This window comes from Apis cerana, linkage group LG12 (assembly GCF_029169275.1).
Source record: "Apis cerana isolate GH-2021 linkage group LG12, AcerK_1.0, whole genome shotgun sequence".
NCBI lineage: Eukaryota > Metazoa > Arthropoda > Insecta > Hymenoptera > Apidae > Apis > Apis cerana.
This window is the reverse complement of record NC_083863.1, coordinates 7,529,747-7,551,235: the sequence shown is the minus strand read 5'-3', so window position 1 is coordinate 7,551,235 and position 21,489 is coordinate 7,529,747. Positions and strand designations below refer to the sequence as shown.

The window sequence follows — 21,489 nt, the reverse complement described above, 5'->3', positions numbered from 1 at the left end:
CAAGTGAAAAGATTAGTACCTTTTAAAATATTGGTTACAGTCATTATGTAAGTATTTATATAATATTATATTAAGAAGGAAAGGTTTATATTAATGGTAAATTATTTGAACTATTTAATTCAAAAATATTTGTAGAAAAAACAAATAACGGTTCTCAGCTTTTTATTATTTTTTACGTTATTTTTTAAATTTTTTTTACAATAAAGAATTATTTTTTTAATTCAAGATAACTACAATATATACAGTATGAAAAACTATCTCGAATCAAAAAAATACTCAATTTTTAAATATAAAAAAATCAATCTGTACAGTTATAATTAATAATTCTAACCTTAAGTTTCTAAAGCATTTACAGCCAATAAAGTTTTGGATCATCTCGTCGCACTTGTAATTTTAATACATGCCTATATATTTTTAATGCTGGACCTAGAAGTAAATCAAGTCCACTTAATACATCAGACCGTTTCATTAATAATAAAGAATGACCATCAATGTCCTGAAACATACGTAGAATATTATATATGTATATATATATATATATATATATATATAGAATATTTAATAGATATTAGAAAGTACGATTTTCAGAAATAAAAAAAAATACCTGTTGTCTGAATACTTCTGCTTCTTTTGGAAAAAGTCTTGCAAAATATTGATATACTTGCTCAGATGTCCAATCCGAAGCATCAGGTATATTTGGATCAATTCCATCTCTTGGACCATCATCTTCCATTTGATCAGAAGATCCTCTAGCAGGGGAAACTTGAGGACTTAACACTGGAGGTAAAACAGGAGGATTTGATGGTGTATCAGGTCTGTTAGTGACTAAATGAATATTCTGATTTATATTTGTTTTATATTGCTTTTGAATACAATCATTACATTGCCATTTTGAATTTGATTTAGGAATTATTATACGTGGTGTATGGCAATAATAATGATAAGCTTCATCACAAGTAAAACATGTTGCAAGTGGTCCCTGTAAAATTAATTTAAATTACAATATGAAAAAGAATAAACTAATATATTTTTTATATATTTTCCACTTACAGCATCTGAAGTTTCACAACATATTGTACAACTTTTACAACGTTCACATTGCCAATTACTACCTGCTTTTTGAATCATTTCTTCTGGACTATAAATACAACTTGGATGTGCTGTAAATAAATGATTATATAATATTAATGTATTAAAATAAAAAATAAAATAAAATTTATAATTATCTAATATTAATATATTAAAATAAAAATTTTATTGTATTTTTAAATATAAAAATACCTCGTACAGTACAATCACGACAAGCAACTAAGTTTTCTTGTTTTTCTTTGGCACAAAGGCTACATTGCCTGCAAGGTCCATCTTTAATAGTTGTTTTAGAAGTATCTTGTGATTCTTGAGATATAGTAGATTTATTTTGTGAACCTGGTTGTCTTCCACGTTTTCTTTTCACAAGATTATTATCAGAAGGATCAAACACTTTTTTTGCTCTCTGAAATATAGTTTTTTTATTTTTTTAGATATATACAAATTAATCTAAATATTATAAATAAACCATAAAAAAAGCACACACCTTTCTACGAGCACTACGAAAACCACCAACATTAGTATTGGATGGTGTAGGTGAAGGATTAGTAGAACTTCTTCCTGCATCTTCATCTTCTCGTTCTTCACTAAGATGTCCGGTCTCTTCTCTTTTTTCTTTTTGCGAATTTATTTCTTCTTTATTATCTTTTCGATAATCTTCAAATTTGATCTCTATGTCCATAGGATCGTCTGTTCGAACAAGTAGGCGCTGTTTACGCTCAGCTTTTGACGACCTTTTAAGGTTATGAGTCTGATTATCTGTATTTTTGAATTCTTCTTTCACATCCTCGATAGAAGTTTGTGATGGTTCCTGTGATTCTTGTTCTTTTATAGAATCGTGTTCTACCGATGATTCGGTATTTTCGTTTCTTCCGACGATTATCTCGTAACATTCTTCTTTTCTGATCTGAGGATCAGATTTGGGGCTTGCCTGATGTGAAGATCTAGGTGTATTTGACCTAGAGTCCGTAATTGTCAAGTTTTCTGTTTCGTCAAAATCATAAAGACCACCTGTGGTCGAGGAAACAGTTTGTAATTCTTTACGTCGCGCGTTTCCATTCTCGAGGGTAAAAGATTCTCGATGTGTTGGCTCAGCGGTGGTTGTCATGTCAGACGTCGCCACCAGCGAGTAATTGCCATTAGACAAACGCGTTAAATTACCACTGGCTACTTCTTTTCCGAGAAAATCTTCTACCATACGTCTAGAAGTAGGATTTGAAACACCATCAAGTAGCTGTTCAATTAGCCTATAAGCTGGTACACCTTGATCAAGATAATCTGGTTCTTCAACAACAAGTTCAGCTACTGCACCTGCTACCATCCCAGAATTTAATTTTTCTTTGACAAAACCCTCCGGTCGATTTTTATAAAGTTGTAATCGTGACCATTTTGAAGCATTTCGGTAACTAGTGTTACCCTTATAATCAACTTGTATGACTTTTTCCGCTTCGATCAACCGATGAAGATCAGCAATGGTATCTCGTGCATCCACGGAAAATTTCCGTAGTAAATAATTGCAGATACGATCAGCATCGGGTCGAGCTTTACGTCGACGTAACTGATCTATTGCCTCCAGGATTTGCTCCTCATGGAGAATTTGTGTTTCCACCCGGTGTTGCTGCATTATTATGCGGCAATAAAACCTTCTATGGCGCAATAAAATATCTGACAACTTACGTTTATATGATAATTACAAACAAACTGATATAAATTATTTTCACAATGTTTCCTGCACGTTTTTACGGTGCTGAATACATTCACGCTTGATGTCATAACGGCCGGCAAAAATTTTATATGTTGCGCGTGTACATTCGCTTCTATTTTATCACTTAGTTGATTTTCATGTAATTTTTTTTTTCCTTATTTTTGTAATGTAATGTATAAATGAAAATCTTGTGATATTTATTTCAACTTATCATTGCGTAAATATTAAAAGTTCTTGATTATTATTAAAAAGAATAAGTAGATAAAATGTCGATAATTCTTATAGTAGAAACAATCCATATCGCTTCATATCAAGCGCAGAACTGTTCTTACGCATATAAACAAGTCAAGTAATATGTTATAATAAAAGCACATATCAATATTTCATATATATGTTTGTCTAGCTTTTTAATTCTACGAACTTAGCTTAGATGAAAAAAATAACACAACTGAAGAAACTCATTAACGTGATGCAATATTATCGATTGCACGGATCGACAAAGTCAATAATGTACAAAATCTATGGCGCATTCGGAACGCGCGAAATGTCTACTAAATGTTTAGCATTAATCACTGAATAAAGCGATTAAACGCAGCTCAGAATGGAGCACGCGAATGATCACTTTTTATCGTTTTATCCGCTACCGGAGAAGAATTTCGAATTGTATATTGTAGCTGCGCTGATCCATTGTTGGACTAAAGCCGAGAGGTACACGTCGAGAAGCAATCTAACAAAGTCAGGTCGTCCGCCGCTACTGGATCGAACATCGAACTGCAGCGCGACGCATTTCACACCCTTTATACGCACTTTTTACGATGTCAAGATATTCTGATATCCACGTAGGTAACTTCCTTCCGGTAATCGTCGTGAATCACGATTTAAAATTCGAACAAATCGTTAGCGAGGTATCGCAATACCGAACAAAGAGAACGGTCTTCGTATTGGTTGGAAACTGCTTGTTCTTTCTCTTTTGTTTCGCTCGTGAAAATGCACCGATCCATGTACCCATAAATAATAATTTTCTTCACAAAGACAAAATGGGATAACTGGGAAATAATTACACTATATACGTGCCAAGTGACCATCGAATGTCTTCGCCACGCGCCAATCGTCGAACAACGAATACCTCTCCTCTTTCTGATCTCTCTCTCTCTCGTTAAGTTTTCCACAGTGTTAGATCCCTCTGTAAACGCGCTTCGCGACAGGCCACTTCGATACACGCGACTAACGACAACGATTTCACGAGTCCATAGTCCTTATGAATGTGCATGCCACACATACGTATCGTACTTAGATGTATGTTACGTGCGTATACATACCACGCGGGATATATCGCTGCCGGTTGCGATTCCCGTATACCTTCATATGCGTTGACACTGTGCACAGACTGTTCGCAGAATATTTCGTAGTTCTATCATCTTTATTATATACGATGACACATACGATAATTCTAAGAATGTCGATAAGCCTGAACAATTGTGTCACACAATAGCTACCGCAACACACCACGAACCTGCAAGACGCGGTCTTTTCCCGAGGTAGTCTCGGTGCGCGCCAGCCTCTTTTCTTACTCCCGGTTCGATCGCCCAAAAATCCTCACAAATCCACACTTTCAAAAGCAGTAAAAAACACAATTACAAATTATTTTTAGTTAATGTATGCACTTTTATCATTTCCAACGTTTTTCTGATATTTTCGCGAACATCGCATACTCCAATGTAGCGCAACGCGTGAGACGCGCTCTTTTTCTAGAGGCGGCCTCTCGTGCGCGCCGCGCTGGCTCTGCTTGTACAGAACGCCCAAAAAGATCGAACTCACAGAAACTGTGACGCACTTCACCTCACTGATACTGTCACTTCTAACAATTCTTAAAGAATTGTTTGCATCACCGATTAACTTTCTTCGCAACTGCTTCTAAAAGTTATTTCTACAAAACTGAAGAGCGTCAAGCCGGGTGCGGCTACACGCGAGTGTGGACGAACCGCCGCTGGAGTACGGAACACGCGGAGCGCACTTTTTGCGGGGACGGGTCTGTGCAGGTGCGGCAATATCTTTGTTAGTACCCTATGGAAACCGGCTTCTGCGCATCGCTTTTGCCGACATCGTTTCTTCTTATATCTTTTTTTCTTTTTCAATTAGTTATCGCCATTTATCTGCCAATTATTTTAACAACTTTTTATTTAAATAAATTAGTAGAATGCATTATTTCGTAAATTATAAATAATTTTTGCATAAAAAATTAAAAAATTTTATTTTTAATTATTAATTTTTTTTAACACATTTTATTATGTATTCATTATAATAGGATATGTTTATCAAATTTAACAATAATTTCATATATATGTATTTAAAATAAGATATAATTTTTATAAGTTGAAATTAAAATAAAAATTATTTTCTAACAATATTTTTTTCATGATTTATATATGATACGTTACTGCATCTTTGATTTTAGAAACGACCGTGACGTATCGGCCATTCCCGAGCGCTGCTGTCCTCGTTCCCGGCCGAGTAGCTCTCTTTTGAGCCTGTTTTCAGATCGACGGATCTGACGCAACAGATCATAAGCAAATCTTAAGATGCATTGTACGTGTCATATTTAAATATTCTTATTTCTATAATATGATATTAATAATTTCCAGTTTTGAAATATGTAAAATCATGCTTTATAAAAATATTAAGCTACAAAGCAATTAAGAAACAAAAAAGTCTACAATTTTTAATTATGAAAATATGAATATTTAATGATTAAAATATTTTGTTCTCAATATTTTCATTTAAGAAAATATTGATTATAATTTTTTATATTAAAATAACAACTATTTTGTAAAATAATGAACAAAAGAAAAAGAAAATGATTACTACATATTATTTATTTTCCAAATATTTTATTGTAAAACAAATGTAAAAAGTTTACATATTGTAATAAATGTTACGAACGTTTAATAACACAAATATTAATTATAACAGAACTTTTTATAAATTAAACGTAACTGTTTTCCTTGTCCACTATATTTGAATTACTATAGCGTCGAAGTTTCGAAATCTGTTAAAAAATAAATTATGATTAAATTATTATTTTTAAATAATTTATTATTAAAATATAATTTTATATGTACCAAATTTATCGGTTTTACTTTCTGAACAATTTTATTATTATCTCTTAATGGACTTCGTTGTATATTATTTCCGTTATTTTTAAAAGAAATTGGTGAATTTTTTTGCGAATTTGATTGTTTATATATTGAACGTTTTGGAGATTCATATAAACGTTCATATTGATTAATTTCAAACGAAGAATTTAAACTTTTGTTTATAGGTGGAGTCTGTATTTTTGGAATATTAGATTCTGTTGTTCGGCGTTTAGGTGTTGTTTTCTTTGGAGATGGTAATTTAGTATTTCTAGAAGATAAATTATAATTATAATAAATTTTCCTTATTATATATTGTTATTATATTGTTATAATATTTTTAGATATTATAAAGTTAAATTTACCTTTGTAAATTATTACTCATTCCATTGCAATTATTAATATTTATGCGTGTAGTTACAGGTGAAATATCACAGGAAAAATTACGTTTTTTAGGACTATTAATTATTTGTGATTGTGCTTTTTGTATTTTAGAATTTTGAGCATCTGGAGTTGACGAAGCAACTGGTTTCGCAGATCGTGATTTTTTTGCTAAAAGTTCATTGTTTGTGGAATTAGGAGTACTACTAATTATTTTATGAGACTGAGGTGGTGTTGTAGTTCCAATAGATGAAGTTAATTTTTTATTAATAGTTTCTGTAAAAAAAATACATTAAAAAGAAAATATAAATTTTATATTTCTTTTTTAATTTATTTAACTATACCTCTTTTTTGCATATTTCCTATAGGAAGAATAGCTTTCATTGGACCCTTTTTGTTTGTGATATTAGTGTTAATTTTTTTCTTAAATTTATTTCTAACGGTACTTATTGTAGATTTTTCTTTCTGTAAATCTAATTAATAATTATTTATAAATAACTTAATTATTTATAAATAACTAGTATATCATTATTAATCAATTATTCTTAACATTATTTTAACATAAAAACAAATAATTACCTTTCTGTAATATATTTTTATCATTATTTGTAATAATTTCTTTATTTGATTCTGGTTTAATAAAACTAGGATCACTAGAAAATCGTTTTGTTATTTCTTTTAATTGAGATGTACTTTTACTATTAAACATTGATAAATTAGATTCATTTTTAAATGGCGGTGTTTGAGACACAGATATACTTCTCCTAATAAAATTTTTATTTGATATTTTCTATAACAAATATTATTAATTATTTTATAAAAAATTTATTAGAATTTTACAAATTTTTTTTTAAATTTTTAATTTTATATATACCTTTGATTCTAAACTTAAACTTAATCTGTTAGTAGAATTTGAATATAACGATCGAGATTCATTTTCAAATTTTAACTTTGATTTCTTTGGAGTTTGTTGAATTTCTATATAAGCATTGTTACTTTTTGTATTCTTATCAACATTACAATTATTGGAAGTAAAATTTAATACTTTTCCTAAATTTTTAAGTACATTCAAAGTTGGATGTTCATCAGTCTGTTCACATAATAATTTTCCTATATTTGCAAGAAGTTCAATTACCATTTTTTCATTTATTAAATTATTTTCTTGTTTGTAAGAATCTTCATTATTATGAGAAATAATTTCATTTTCATCTTTTTCTTTCTTTATCTTTTCAATACATATTTTTGTTTCTGGAGTTTCACATTTTGATTTATAATTTACATTATTTAAGTATTTTTGATTATCAATACATTTACTTGCATTAAAGCTTGTTTTTTCAAAAAATTCTGATTCTTTAATATTTTCCATTGAATTATTAGTCAAATTATTTTCTTGACTGTATTCCATACTATGTTCTGCTACATTTTTTATCATATCCAAATTATTACTTGATTTTTCTGGATTTTTTGCTAAATTATTAGTTGCATTAAGGTAAGTAGTCAATAATTCAGTATTGTTCTCACAATTAATGCCTAAAGCTTTCTCCAAATTTTTTACTAATTTACTTGCTTCTACATTATTTTCTGTTTCAATTAATTTTTTAAGTTCTAATAAAAGTGTTACTGCAGTAAAACGTTTTTCTATTAATATTGGTTCAACAAGTTCCATTTCTAAATCTTTTACTTTCACATTATTGCTAAATTCATTTTTTTTACTTTTATTTGAATCATTACATTTATTTTCTGCAATTTCTATATTTTTTGATTTTGTATCTGTTCCTTCAGGAGATGTTGGCAATTCGATCAAATTTTCAATAGAGGTTTCATCATCAAAGGCTGGTAACAATTCTAATGTCCATAAAGAATTGTTCGTAATGAAATCATCCATACTTGCTAGATAGTAAAATACAAATTATCATTTAAAATTGTTATTTCAAATATAGATTTAAACTGTGTAAATTAAATATTAATGTTACTTATTAAAAAATTTTTATATACTTAATTATTATATTTTCTTATTTTATATTTTATATCATTTAATATCTCATTAATTATTAATAATTATTATACTAATTTTTGATTATTAATTTTTTATAATTTTATAATTAAACTTTTATAAAATTTTTATATTCAAATCAATAATTTATTATATTATTAGTTAATAAGATTTAGTTAATAAGATTTTTAATAAAACAATCTTAATAATCTTAGTATTTATTATTAATTGAAATAAAATACAATATAAACTTACAGCCTGAACTCGTTTTTAAAGCCAATTCTTCAAAAGTTCTTGCAAGAAGTTTTGCTTCTTGACGTATTGATTTGTTAATTTTATTTTCTTCCTGTAAAGTAAAAAAGGATAAGAAAATATTATACAATATAATTATTTATATATAAGATAAAAAACTTACAAAAAAAACAGAATCTGATGATGTATCTGAAATAGAATTTTTACAGTACTCTTTATTATTGTCTGGTGTAAATACATCAACATCTATTAATTTATTATTCATATCATATTTTTCACTTTTTTCCATTACAGTTATACATTCTTTCATTATATTAGAAGAATTATATGTAAATTCATCTTTGTTATTCATATAACTTTCAATATGAGTTTCTGATATTTTTGCTTTTAATTTATTAAATCGATCTGTTAAATCAGATATTGAAGTTTTTATTGATGTATTTGCTACTGATGTTATTAAATCCTTTTCTATTGGAAATATAGATTTTACTTCTTTATTCAAATCCATATTTTCACTCAATTTTGTATTTTGTGATTTTTCAGATGAACAGCTTTCTAAAAATGTACGATTCATAGTTCCATTTGATAACATTATTGATGAATTGATTGTTGAAGAAACAGAATTTAATTTAGGTATAGAAGAAATATTTGATAAATTTGAAATAGAACTTTCATTAGAATAACTTTTTAAAAATCCTTCATTCAATAAATCAAGTGAATTTGAAGAATATACATTAATATTATTATCTGAATCAATTCCTAAAGATTCAAATAATGATACTTGATGTAAATATTGGGATTCTTTTGAAGATACGGCTTCTCCTTGTGAAAAAGAACGTCTAAATTTTGGAACTTTTAAAGTTACATTAGAAAATGGAATTTGTTCCATACTTATTTTATCTTTCTGCATATGTAATGACATTTTATTTTGTAAAATAGATTTTATTTGATTTTTATTTGATTTATTATCTGTTTCAAATAATATATCATTCATTTCAGATTGATTTAAAATAGATAAATCATTATCTTGGATCTCAATAATAGGTACATCTGATTTTGAATTATTACATAACATATTAGCATTACTTACATTAACAATTATATTTTCATTAGATACTTTATTAGTAATTACATTATTTGTATTTAATTTATTGATTGATAGTTCATCTGCTGTTTGATTCATTTTTAATTTTTGTGTATATACTTTTTGTTTAACAATTGAATTATCTGGTAAATCTAAAGAAGATGATCTTAATGAAGACTTCTGTTTGCATTTTAATTTCATTGCTTTTTCTAAAGTCATTTCAAAAGGGTCATCTTTTTTTTGAATATATTCTGTAGTTTTATGTAATACCATATCAAAAGGATTATTTTCTAAACTATCACGTTTTCCTATTATTGGAGAATTTGGTTCATTTTTTCGAGTATTAAAATTCTTGCATATATCTGTAGGAACTGGTATTAAAGGTGATGCAAGTTTTGAACTTAATGAACCCTTTATATCAGGGCTATTTAAATCTATAAGATCACACATTTTCACGTATTTTTATTTATAATATTTAGGATTTTTGTTTTCAATAGTGTTAGTTTCACGGTAATTAAATATTATTAAAAACATATCAATATTTCATATCATTTTTATTATTTATAAACACCGTTATCATAACTTGTCAATGTACAATTTGTTTCTTAATAGATACATAATTTTTAAGATTTAAGATTTATTATTATTTTTAAGATTTATAAAATCTTATTAATATTTAAAAATCATTTGTATTATACGAATGCCACTTTGAAAATATAATTGTAAAAGAGTTTGTTCTTTTATAACATTCACGTAATATTATCAGATACTAATTTCTATCTACAGTTATTACAGACATTTTAAAAATTTTTACTTTACTGCCCTCTAGTAAATATTTGAAAACTAAATGTTAAACGGAATTTATTTTATTTACAACGTGTTTCAAAATATAGTTTTAAAAAATAATAATAAATAAATATATAATTATTTTTAATAATTTAAAAAATTATTATATTATTAGTATTTAATTTTTAACTTACAAAAATCATATAAGAAATAAATGTTTAAATATTATATTGGTTTAATTCTCACGTCATTGTTATTCCAAATATTCTAGTCATTTACTTTATAATAAGGTATCTATTATCCAAAGCTAAAGAATTTTAATCTTTATTAGGTATATTATATTGAATGATATATTTTTTATACATGAAAGAAAGAAATTGTTACCGCTATATTAAAGTAAGTAAAAATATTTTAATAAATATATTACATTTCTTTTTTTTTTAAATTCTAATTTTAAACTGATATTTAAATAATAAGAAATAAATAACTATTTTTAAAATCATTTCAATTATATTATTTCTATATACAATTTAAAAATTATTAAATAACAAAAAATTTATTATGATTTTTTTAATCTAAGATATAAGAATCTTGAAAGACTTTTAAATTGATTTTTTAAGTATAAAAAAAGGATTGATTATATTTATTTTTATTTTCAAAATTATTATTAAAATATTTGATCTCATTGTTATTAAATATTATTAAATATATTAAATATATTAAATATATTTCATAAATTATATAAAAATTTATATTTATAAAAAGATATAACATAATTGAAAAAAATTAAATTTAGATAATTTTGTATTAAATTCATGAATAAAATTAAAGTTTTTGTTTTTTTATATAGATTTTCTAGTAAAAATTGTTTTCAAGCTTATCGCATTTCACTAGTAGATAAATCTTTTCTTATTGGTGCACATTTAGAAGGAAATGATATATGATTGGCTAACAAACATTGTATATAGTTGGATATAACCAATCATATTACTTCATTGCGTTTACTAACGCAATATAAAGATGCACATAAGAAGATTGCTTCGTTAATGTTGGCGTCATCATTAAACAGTTCTTCCGTTGACTAAGGCAAGAGCATTTGGACTTCGGTAGTTTTTTTATTCGTTAAAGGCATCTTTTACAAGCACGGTGTTACTGTGCACTAAATTGATGATTCGATAGTGCAAGATTAAGTGATAGTGCAATAAGAGAATCAATTATTGTGAAAAATGTCAACGAAAGCAAGTAAGAAGACCACGGCGACGTCGAGTAGCAACGTGCAGTCGCCACAATTCACGTCAACACCGATTGGACAACGACCAGGAAGTCCTTTGAGTCCAACTCGTTATTCACGTCTCCAAGAAAAACAAGATTTACAAAATCTCAATGACCGATTGGCTTGCTATATTGACAAAGTACGGCATTTGGAATCCGAGAATTCCAGACTTACGCGGGAGGTACAGACAACCCAGGAGACTATCACCCGCGAAGTATCCAACATCAAGTCTATGTACGAACATGAATTATCCGACGCAAGAAAATTATTGGATGACACTGCAAAAGAACGAGCAAAACTTGAGATAGATACTAAACGATTATGGGATAACAATGAGGAACTTAAATCCAAGTAAGTCTGTTTTAATTTTTTTTTTAAATATGATAAAATAATAAATAATATTGTGCAGCAGTTTCTAAAATCATGAAATTCAGAATTTTGAATTGATAAAACTCGAACGAGATTTCAAAAGTATATTTTCAAATTTAAAAATACTATGAATATATCGAAATCCCAAATAATTCTATATATTTCGTTGCAATGTTTATAACAAACGCTCACAGAATTGGTAATATGAAATTCATAAAATAAGTTGTTCCGTCACTACACTAACAGCAAATATTTATAAAATATATATTGTTTTTTGAATGCATAGACAGAAAAAAAATATAAACATTAATAAATACAGGATATGAAAGGGTTATAATAACATTTACGTTACAAAATTTATTTTACTTTTTATTGCTTTTTATATATTTTTATATATTAATTTGAAATAAAAAATATATTTATTATTTGAAAAATATATTTATTTTTATTTTATAAATTATTTCTATAATTTTTATTATATAACATTCATTAAATATTCATTATTTTTTTGTGAAAATTTCATCAGTATTACTATAATTTAAAAAGGAAAAATAATTATATTAATATTTTCAGTTTATGTTTTATATATAAAATAAATATATAAGTAAAATAAACAATTCATATTTTATTGCAATATTTAATTACAATATATATTTTACTTGACGAATCTTGGGAATTTACATCACTGATAATAATGCGTCTTAAAGATATATGAATCGGTGCAATTTCGAAGGAGCGAGGTTAAAATTATTGCGAGATTTACAAGTTGTTATAATCAATGTATTTGATATATTTAATTAATTAATATTAATAATATGTTTATAAGCTACAATACATTTATTTTTGGAATTTATAAAAATTATTTTCGTATAATTGTTTATACATAGTTTGTTGTACACCTTTTTTATGTATGTATTAGTATTTTTTTGCTTCTTTAATTATGATTCATTGCATTTACATTTTAAAATTGCTGTCGCGTGTATATTGAATGAATATAAACTATGTAATGAAATGTAAATATTTTATATATGTATGATCAATTGCAAAAATTCATTGATACAAATTGTTTAATTAATTTTTTTTGTATGATGAAATATATTATATTTAAATACGCTTATAAAATAAAACTAATTTTATTATTAATACATATTAACTTTTTAAAGAAATGCAAAATTATAAATATATGTAATTGCATAATGTCAATATTAATTTTCTTTAAAAAATATAAATATATAATAATAAAAAACATTACATTTTTTATAACTTAAATATTTGAATATTAAATATGACAAAAATTTTTATATTAATATACATATTTAAAAATACATTAATTTAATATAGAAATGGACTAGTGATTTATTCACAATTAGAAATATTTCATAGTTTATCAATAATTTAATATTAATTAGCAAATATAACAATAAATCTAAATGGCTATATCTTAAGAGAGCCGGTATTTCTGGTTTGAAAATACAATGATTCAAATAAATCTACACAGATATAATTTTAAGAGCAAGAAATGAATTTTATAAAAGGTGGTTTCGTATAAAATATCAATTAGCAAGCACGATACCACCTTCACAAAAACACAAATGAATAAATACAACAAAATTGATAGAAGACAGAACATATGGAAAAAAAGTTCAATAAGAATTTAATTAGAATTAGAATTAGAATAGAATTAGAATAGAACTCAACTATAATGATAAATAATTCAATTGATAATATTATAATATATAAATATATAATAAAAATTCATTTATAATTCTTGTTTATTATTAAACTATGAATTTTATTCTATATTTATATATATTATCATATTTGTTTAAATTCAATGAATTTTTTAACTTTCTGTAAAAGAGTTCGAATATTAAATCTACAAAATACAATGAAATTTATTTAAAAAATAATATTAATTTTTTAAATTCATTATTTTTGTATCATTATCTTCAAATATTTTTTCAAAAATATGTTATACTATATAATAAAAACAAATTTATAAGAATATTGATTTCATTGATAAGATTCATTACAAAGTTTTCGAATATTTGGGTGTGCCTAACTCGAAACGTGACGTTACTACGAACGATTGTGTCACGTTTACTATGCGGCGGTGATGTCATTTTCAACCGCATGTATAACCTCGACTGAAAACATTGACCTCCTTTCGAGCGAGCATTGAGCAATCGATAAAAATACAAATAAAATCAGAAAAAAGCGGGAAATATTATTTCGTTTAATAAATAAAGTAAGAAATGGAAGATAATATCAATATATATATATATATATATATATTTAATTAATATATATATATTTATATTTACATTTCGTTTTAGTGTTTTTTTATATTTACATATATGTATTTTAAGGAAGATATATTCGTGTATCATATCCATGCTATGTTTGCCTAAATGCTGTTGGGAGATTATGTATAATTTTGATCTCTAGGTTTATTTAATTTTTTATTTTATGATTTTATATTTCATCAAAAGTTATAATCAGTTTAAAATATAAAATTTGAAACAAAACTTATTCTAAATTTTTATTTTTTTCTTTTTTGCTTTATCATACTTTTCTCATAATAATTTAAAAATGAAAAAGATTTTATAAAATTACTGTAATTATCAATATAAACAGATTATATATAAAATGTATTGCTTATATTGATTATTAAATAATTATAGAGAAGATATGCATTTGTAAAAAAAAAATAAAATCGTAAAATGCGTATACTTATATGAAAATATAAATTCAATATTTCTTTCGAAATAATTTTATTTATATATATTATAAATCATTTTATTTTATTCATTTTTAATATTTATTATAGTTATGTTTACTTACTTATATTTGTTACAGTTATTTGTAACATATATGTAATATATATATATATATATATTTATTAATTAAAAAAGATAAATAAAAATTAATTCAAATATTTATTTAAAAATTAATAAATATATGTAATTGTAGAATATTGAAAGTGATCATATAGAATATATAGAATGATAAAATATATAAGTTGCATGTTGATATATTGTACATTTTAAGATAACGAAATATTAAGATGTTTCAAGACACCGCGGTAGAAAATAAAATTCTCGATGTGGGTCGTTGCCTGAAATAGAAACATGAAACTTCACTTCTTGCTCTCAACTGCCGAAATGTTTCAAACGATTAAAATTTTTTGATGAAAATATATTACGGATAGCATATGAAATATGATCATATTTTTTTAAATAGGAAAAAATATTAAATTCGATAAATAAATAAAGAATAACGTATAAGGTTAATTTATAAAAGTTTTAAATTTTAAATTTCTGGCTATAATTAAAATTAATTAAGACATTATATAAATTATATTATAATTAATACATTATAAAATTATAATATATCTTATATATTTTTTAGCTAATATGTTTTGTAAATATTCTTATGTCTTTTTTCAGATTAGATAAAAAATTAGTGGATTTACAAGTAGCTGAGAGAAACTTGTTATTATATGAAACACGTTACAATGATCTGCAATCACAATTTAATCAGTCTCAAGCAGAGCGTAAGAAATTAGCTGAAAGAGAACGAGAATTAGAACAGGAAGTAGAAAAATTAAAAGCATTATTAGAAGATGCTCGTAAACATCTAGGAGAAGAAACATTACAACGTATTGTTCTTGAAAATAATATTCAAAGTTTAAAAGAAGATATTAGTTTTAAAGATCAAATATATCAACAAGAACTAACAGAATCACGTACAAAAAGACAGGTTTGTATTTGATAATATTTAATCGATATTAATTTATAAAAAAAACTATTAAGAATATTATATTATGATTGTTTTAAAATTTTTATTTTTTACGATTTATTTACATTTTATTCTAGATTGAAATTTCTGAGATAGATGGTCGTCTTGCTGAAAAATATGAAGCTAAATTGCAACAATCTTTGCAAGAATTGCGAGATCAATATGAAGCACAAATGCGAGCTAATAGAGAAGAAATTGAATTATTATATGAAAATAAGATTAAAAATTTGACAGCTCATGCTCAACGTAATAGTGGAGCAGCAAGTTTAGCTGTTGAAGAGTTAAGACAAACAAGAACAAGAATTGATACACTTAATCAAAAAATTAATGAACTAGAAGCAGCAAATAATGCTCTCACTGCACGAATAAGGTAATCTAAATTAGTTGGATTTATATTTTGATTGGACATATTTAAAAAGAAATATATTAAAATTACAAATTTTAATTTAGAGATTTAGAAAATCTACGTGAAAATGAGAAAGCTCGTCACGCAGAAAGTGTAGCATCTCTAGAAGAAGAATTAGCGCGTATTCGTGATGAAATGGCTCAACAATTAAAAGAATATCAAGATCTTATGGATATTAAAATTGGTCTTGATTTGGAAATTGCAGCATATCGAAAACTTTTAGAATCTGAAGAATCCAGGTATAATACAATTTATATTACTTATTATTATTTTATAATATGTTAATACCTACAAAAATTTATTTAATTACAGATTAAATATTAATCCAGTGCAATCAAGTTCAACAGCATCTAGTGGTAGAACTACACCTTCAAGACATACTCCATTAAGAGGTGGAAAACGAAAACGTACTTTATTAGAGGAAAGTGAAGAACGTACTAGTACTGATTATAGTGTATCTGGAACATCTAGAGGAGATATAGAAATTACAGAAGCTGATCCTCAAGGACGATTTGTAAAACTAACAAACAAAGGCAACAAGGTAAAATATTGAGTAAATAATAATAAATAATAAAAAACTCAGTATTGTATAAAATGTATAAATATGCATAATAATTTATTCATATTACATTTTATAGGAAATGGGACTTAGTGGTTGGCAAATTATTCGTAAGGCTGGTTCTCTTGAAACAGTATTTAAATTTCATCGAACTGCAAAATTAGAAGCAGGAGCTACTGTAATGGTATGGTCAGCTGATATTGGTGCTTCACATGAACCACCATCAAATATTGTCATGAAAGGTCAAAAATGGTTTACAGCAGATATTATGACGACTATACTTCTTAATAATGAAGGCGAAGTGAGTATTTGTAAACTTTATTGATATTAATTTATAATTATATTAAATGTGAACAATATTTTTAATGTTTTAATATTAAAATAGGAAATGGCCAGTTCAGAATGTAAAAGGCAACAATTATCTACTTCTCTATCTCGACATAGGGAAAATTTGGGGTTTCGACCTTCTGAAGAATTACATCATCAACAGGTATGTTATAATATCTATCTACTTAAATATAATATAAAACTAGAAATGAAAATTGATATATTAATAAAATTTAAATATTATAATACTTGATTTTAATTATAAGTTTATTTTTTTTTATCCACAGCTAAAACAAATATTAAAAAAATTATTTTTGTTTTTGGGAATAAGTATTAGTATCACTTATTTTTTAAAATATTTATGTTTTATCAGTAACAGTTGTAATAAGAACAATATAAGTGAAAATTATCATAAAAATGATTTATAAAAATTATTTATTAATTTTTACTTTATAAATATCCATACTTGGCATGAAAACATAAAAGCTAATTGATTGATAATTTTTTTATTTCGAGAAGTTATTTGTTTTTTTTCAGTAATTGATTGATTAATGAAGACAATGTGGCTATAAAATATTTTGATTTGTTTTACATTTATTGCTTTACATGTACATTTTTTTTTAAATATTCGATTTAGATATAATATTAGATATAATATTGTAAATATAAAACAAAATCGGGATATATATCATCAACGTATCTTCTTATTCCATAGAGAAGATATCTCTACCCATATTAAGTGGGCGAGCGAACGCTTCTGGGTCGATTTATGTAAGTTGCTTTCAACTTATGGAACGTTAAAATAGTCGTCAATGATTAATGTCATTCGCGCTTTAAATTAAAGGAATTATTTGCTTTGTTTTTTCTTCTTCACAGCACATTATTTTCATGCTCACGCTTAACTAAAATTTCATAAGTGTTAAAAATAATATAATATACTTTGTTAAAATATAAACATCTCATTAGTTAACCACATTGTCTTTAAGATACATATTTAAATGATATATCTTTTTATTATTTATATAAATTTACATTATTATTATTTGATATTATTATTATTGGTATTGTTATTAACACAATATTATTGATATTTTTATTTATTTATATTCATATCGATTAAAACGTTCAAATATTAAAATTTATTAACATATAATTCTTATTATTTTGTTGCTATTATATTAATTTACTAAATTGATTGAGATATATGAATGTTAATATTGTTTTATATAAAAAAAAAAAAATAAAAAAAATAATTTTTTATTTGTATTTAGGGAACTTATTTATAAAATTTTTATTACATCCATAACATGCATAAATATTATTAAAATTTAACTAGAAAAATTTTAAAATCAATTAAGTCAAATCAATTGATGAAAATATATCTAACAAATTCTATTATACATTATTTATATACATATTTTTGTACAATACATATTTATCAAATGTACAATACATATTTTTATCAAATGATTTTGTCAATAGAATATATATCACTCATTATATTCTATTTTTAAAACGAAAAATTAATTTATTTTCAGAACAAAAATATATCTATTATGTAGTAGTACACATCTATTATCAATAACGTGAATAAATATCATATATGTGCGGGTACATTTTCAAAACATGCATGTGTGTATATTTTTACACGTATGCAGAAATGAACGCACAACATTCATTGCTTTCATAAATCTTTTAATAAAAGATTAACATTCATTAATACTAGCTTAAGATTCTAATAATAGTAATTGTCGAATAATATTTGTAATGTCACGTAATCATATCATATGCTAGTTGGGTTCATGTGAAGTGTCATCTTGATTTTTTCTCTATATAAGTAAAATTCTTTCCTTTGTTTCAGGGTGATCCTCAAGGAGAGGAATTTTGTCGCCTTATGTGAAAATAAGTTTATAAAATAATCTTAAGAATTCTAACAGCACATTTTAAAAAAAATACTTGAAAAGATACAGAAAAGCACTTGATCTTATTTAGAAGACAAGTCTCTAAGATTTTCATTAATATAAAGAATTCATATAATGTCTTGAATGATATATTTTGCTTAAAAAAATAATAAAGAAGAGATTAAAAACAGAATACACAACACCATATTAGTACTTTATATTTATAGAAATATGTACAACATATGAGAAAATATTCTGTAATATAATGTTTAAATCAAATTTAACGAAACGTTTCATGATTATTGAAACGATTATTGCATTTATATATTTGCACTTCATATAAAACTTATTTGTCCATTATATCAGAGTTACTAGTTCATTGAATAAGAAGCACGAGTAATTTTGTCAGCGAGATCGAACTATTTTTGGCGTACCATTTATTTTTACCTAGTCGTTATCGTGCCTTTTTAAATATAAAAGAAAGAGATCTTTTTTTCTTAGTAGATAATATTTATTTTTAAGTACAAACCGGATGCAATAAGAGCGTGGTGCCCACAATATATAACGTTCAAAAACATTTATTTGACAGGAAAATATTTTCTGATATGTACTATATATATATATATATTATAAGTTTTTTTTTATTAATGAATGAGATATCGGAATAAATGAAATTCTATGTTTAATACAAAAAGTATCACCTCTGTCATCCGGAACGTAATTTTGTTAATTGTATTCGACTTTATATCATTTATACTAATAATAAAAGTCTATAATTAACCATATTTATTATCTTTTTATGTTTTCTTGAGATGATTTTAATATAAGTGTATAGCTATTTTTTTTGCATATTTTGTTGCTGTGTATGCATCTTTAAATAATTTTTTATAAACATATATCATAATTTAATAAAAATATTTTTAAATATATAAAAAATGTATAAGTAATATAAAGTAAAAAATGTAGTGATTACAAATTGATAATTAAATATAAACCATTATCTTTCAATAGACAATAACTGCTATATCAAAATAGGAAATTGTATCCCTAAAATATAGATTTCTTTTATGTTCTTATAAATATTTTAGTTTTTAATTGAATAATTTAATCATCGTTGTTTACTACTTATGTGCTATGTTTTCTTCATATTTTATTGATTTTCTTATTTCCATTTCGTACTTTAAGTTGATTACCATTTTGCTACTGATGAATTAAAATTAAAAATTTATAAAATGTATTTTGTAAAATTATATTATTGATAGAATCATTTACAAAAATCTTGAATGAATGTAATTATGTATATAGAAGAATATGTTAATAAATTCATGTATTACAATTTTATAAAATTTTATATAAAATTAAATAAACTTAAATTTTATGTAAAATAAAATCATGTTTAAAATTAAATATTTTTTATTTAGTTTAAATTAATATTTAATTTAAAATTAATATTTAATTAAATAAGTATTTAAATAAATTTTTTTAGATTTTATCAAATTTTTTTTTATTTAAATTTGCATATAAGATGTATTAGTTTATTATATCTCGAATGTTGCAATTAATACAATATCTATCTCGTATTGATAATAACTAATAAAGATAATTAATTTTATATTATAATATTATATTGATATTAAATAATATAAATAATAAATATATATATATATATGTAACATATAAAAATATTATATAAGATATATAAAAAAAATATTTATTTTTAGCATATAACTAATAGTACCATCTCTTTGAAATTATTTGCAACTTATCGTACATTTTTATCGATGGCAAAATATATTCATAATCCATTATATTCTGTAATAAATTTATTATTTGTTTTTAATTAATGATATTATTTCTTTGCAAAACATTGAAATTTCTTTCATTATTGACAATAAAGTGAATTATTTATTTTACATTTATATTTTCTAGAATTTTATACAGATATATATCTATTTCTATTGAATATATAGCTTATATAAAATAATTTGTTCTTTGTTTGGTACAGTTTAAAGACAAAATTTATTAATTTTATTTTATTGTCGATAAATATTCTATCTTACATTATCTTTAAAATAATATTTTCGGCATTCAAAAGATGGCGCTGAAGATTAATTTTTCTTTTTGTTTTATTTGCGACGCTCAAAAGATGGCACTAATTTCAATATTTTTAATCTACTTTTGTCCTTTTTTCACTAATCGGTCTTTTTTTGAAAATAATTGGCGCAAATTTCAGAGATATAGAACGTCAAAGAAACTTAAAAGAAATAAAAGATCGAAATAAAGTGACCGAATATAAAAATAAAAAAAATTGAGATTTTTTTTTTTTCGTTTCGAATAAATAATTTTTTTAAGCTTAATTTATATGATACAATAAGCTTAATTTATCTTATAATCTATTTAAAATTAAAACGCATTCCACGATTTTCATAATGATT

The 21,489-nt window shown here is 24.5% G+C and overlaps 3 protein-coding genes and 1 long non-coding RNA gene across 6 annotated transcripts; 2 read left to right on the top strand and 2 right to left on the bottom strand.

The window, feature by feature from the left end:
• Positions 1 to 145: 145 nt before the first annotated feature.
• LOC107998992 (uncharacterized) lies at positions 146 to 4,819 on the bottom strand. The gene is made up of 5 exons (XM_017058607.2): positions 1,574 to 4,819; positions 1,282 to 1,492; positions 1,051 to 1,160; positions 605 to 979; positions 146 to 496 (listed from the first exon to the last, which is right to left on the bottom strand). The coding sequence occupies exons 1-5, from the start codon at positions 2,708 to 2,710 to the stop codon at positions 350 to 352; spliced, it is 1,980 nt and encodes a 659-aa protein (XP_016914096.1). The 5' UTR covers positions 2,711 to 4,819; the 3' UTR covers positions 146 to 349.
• Positions 4,688 to 6,618, top strand: LOC133667058 (uncharacterized). Its single transcript, XR_009832167.1, has 2 exons — positions 4,688 to 4,830; positions 5,247 to 6,618. It is a non-coding gene; the product is annotated as an uncharacterized LOC133667058 (long non-coding RNA).
• Positions 5,660 to 10,476, bottom strand: LOC107999007 (probable serine/threonine-protein kinase DDB_G0282963). Its single transcript, XM_017058635.2, has 8 exons — positions 8,712 to 10,476; positions 8,552 to 8,642; positions 7,178 to 8,193; positions 6,883 to 7,093; positions 6,648 to 6,776; positions 6,288 to 6,579; positions 5,911 to 6,193; positions 5,660 to 5,837 (listed from the first exon to the last, which is right to left on the bottom strand). The coding sequence occupies exons 1-8, from the start codon at positions 10,080 to 10,082 to the stop codon at positions 5,775 to 5,777; spliced, it is 3,456 nt and encodes a 1,151-aa protein (XP_016914124.2). The 5' UTR covers positions 10,083 to 10,476; the 3' UTR covers positions 5,660 to 5,774.
• A 971-nt stretch (positions 10,477 to 11,447) lies between these two features.
• On the top strand, positions 11,448 to 19,839 carry LOC107998985 (lamin Dm0). Of its 3 annotated transcripts, XM_017058590.3 has the most exons (9): positions 11,451 to 12,042; positions 15,510 to 15,822; positions 15,939 to 16,231; positions 16,312 to 16,506; positions 16,580 to 16,808; positions 16,906 to 17,127; positions 17,212 to 17,316; positions 17,869 to 17,924; positions 19,015 to 19,181. In XM_017058590.3, the coding sequence occupies exons 1-8, from the start codon at positions 11,645 to 11,647 to the stop codon at positions 17,890 to 17,892; spliced, it is 1,779 nt and encodes a 592-aa protein (XP_016914079.1). In that variant the 5' UTR covers positions 11,451 to 11,644; the 3' UTR covers positions 17,893 to 17,924; positions 19,015 to 19,181. The 3 variants fall into 3 exon arrangements, with proteins under 3 accessions (XP_061938830.1, XP_016914078.1, XP_016914079.1); XM_062082846.1 differs by lacking the exons at positions 17,869 to 17,924; positions 19,015 to 19,181 and adding an exon at positions 17,441 to 17,584 and having other exon boundaries at positions 11,448 to 12,042; XM_017058589.3 differs by lacking the exon at positions 17,869 to 17,924 and having other exon boundaries at positions 11,450 to 12,042; positions 19,015 to 19,839.
• The last annotated feature ends 1,650 nt before the right edge of the window (positions 19,840 to 21,489 follow it).

What these genes read in the sequence shown, in the direction of transcription:
- LOC107998992 (XM_017058607.2), bottom strand. Translation starts at nt 2,710, where the DNA reads ATGCAGCAACACCGGGTGGAAACACAAATTCTCCATGAGGAGCAAATC. An exon ending in TTCGTAGTGCTCGTAGAAAG is followed by an intron (nt 1,493 to 1,573) that starts GTGTGTGCTTTT and finishes ACTATATTTCAG; the next exon opens with AGAGCAAAAAAAGTGTTTGA. An exon ending in GTTGTGAAACTTCAGATGCT is followed by an intron (nt 980 to 1,050) that starts GTAAGTGGAAAA and finishes TTAATTTTACAG; the next exon opens with GGACCACTTGCAACATGTTT.
- LOC107998985 (XM_062082846.1), top strand. Translation starts at nt 11,645, where the DNA reads ATGTCAACGAAAGCAAGTAAGAAGACCACGGCGACGTCGAGTAGCAAC. An exon ending in AATGAGGAACTTAAATCCAA is followed by an intron (nt 12,043 to 15,509) that starts GTAAGTCTGTTT and finishes GTCTTTTTTCAG; the next exon opens with ATTAGATAAAAAATTAGTGG. An exon ending in AATCACGTACAAAAAGACAG is followed by an intron (nt 15,823 to 15,938) that starts GTTTGTATTTGA and finishes ATTTTATTCTAG; the next exon opens with ATTGAAATTTCTGAGATAGA.
- LOC107999007 (XM_017058635.2), bottom strand. Translation starts at nt 10,082, where the DNA reads ATGTGTGATCTTATAGATTTAAATAGCCCTGATATAAAGGGTTCATTA. An exon ending in GTTTAAGTTTAGAATCAAAG is followed by an intron (nt 7,094 to 7,177) that starts GTATATATAAAA and finishes TATTTGTTATAG; the next exon opens with AAAATATCAAATAAAAATTT. An exon ending in ATGAGTAATAATTTACAAAG is followed by an intron (nt 6,194 to 6,287) that starts GTAAATTTAACT and finishes TTTATCTTCTAG; the next exon opens with AAATACTAAATTACCATCTC.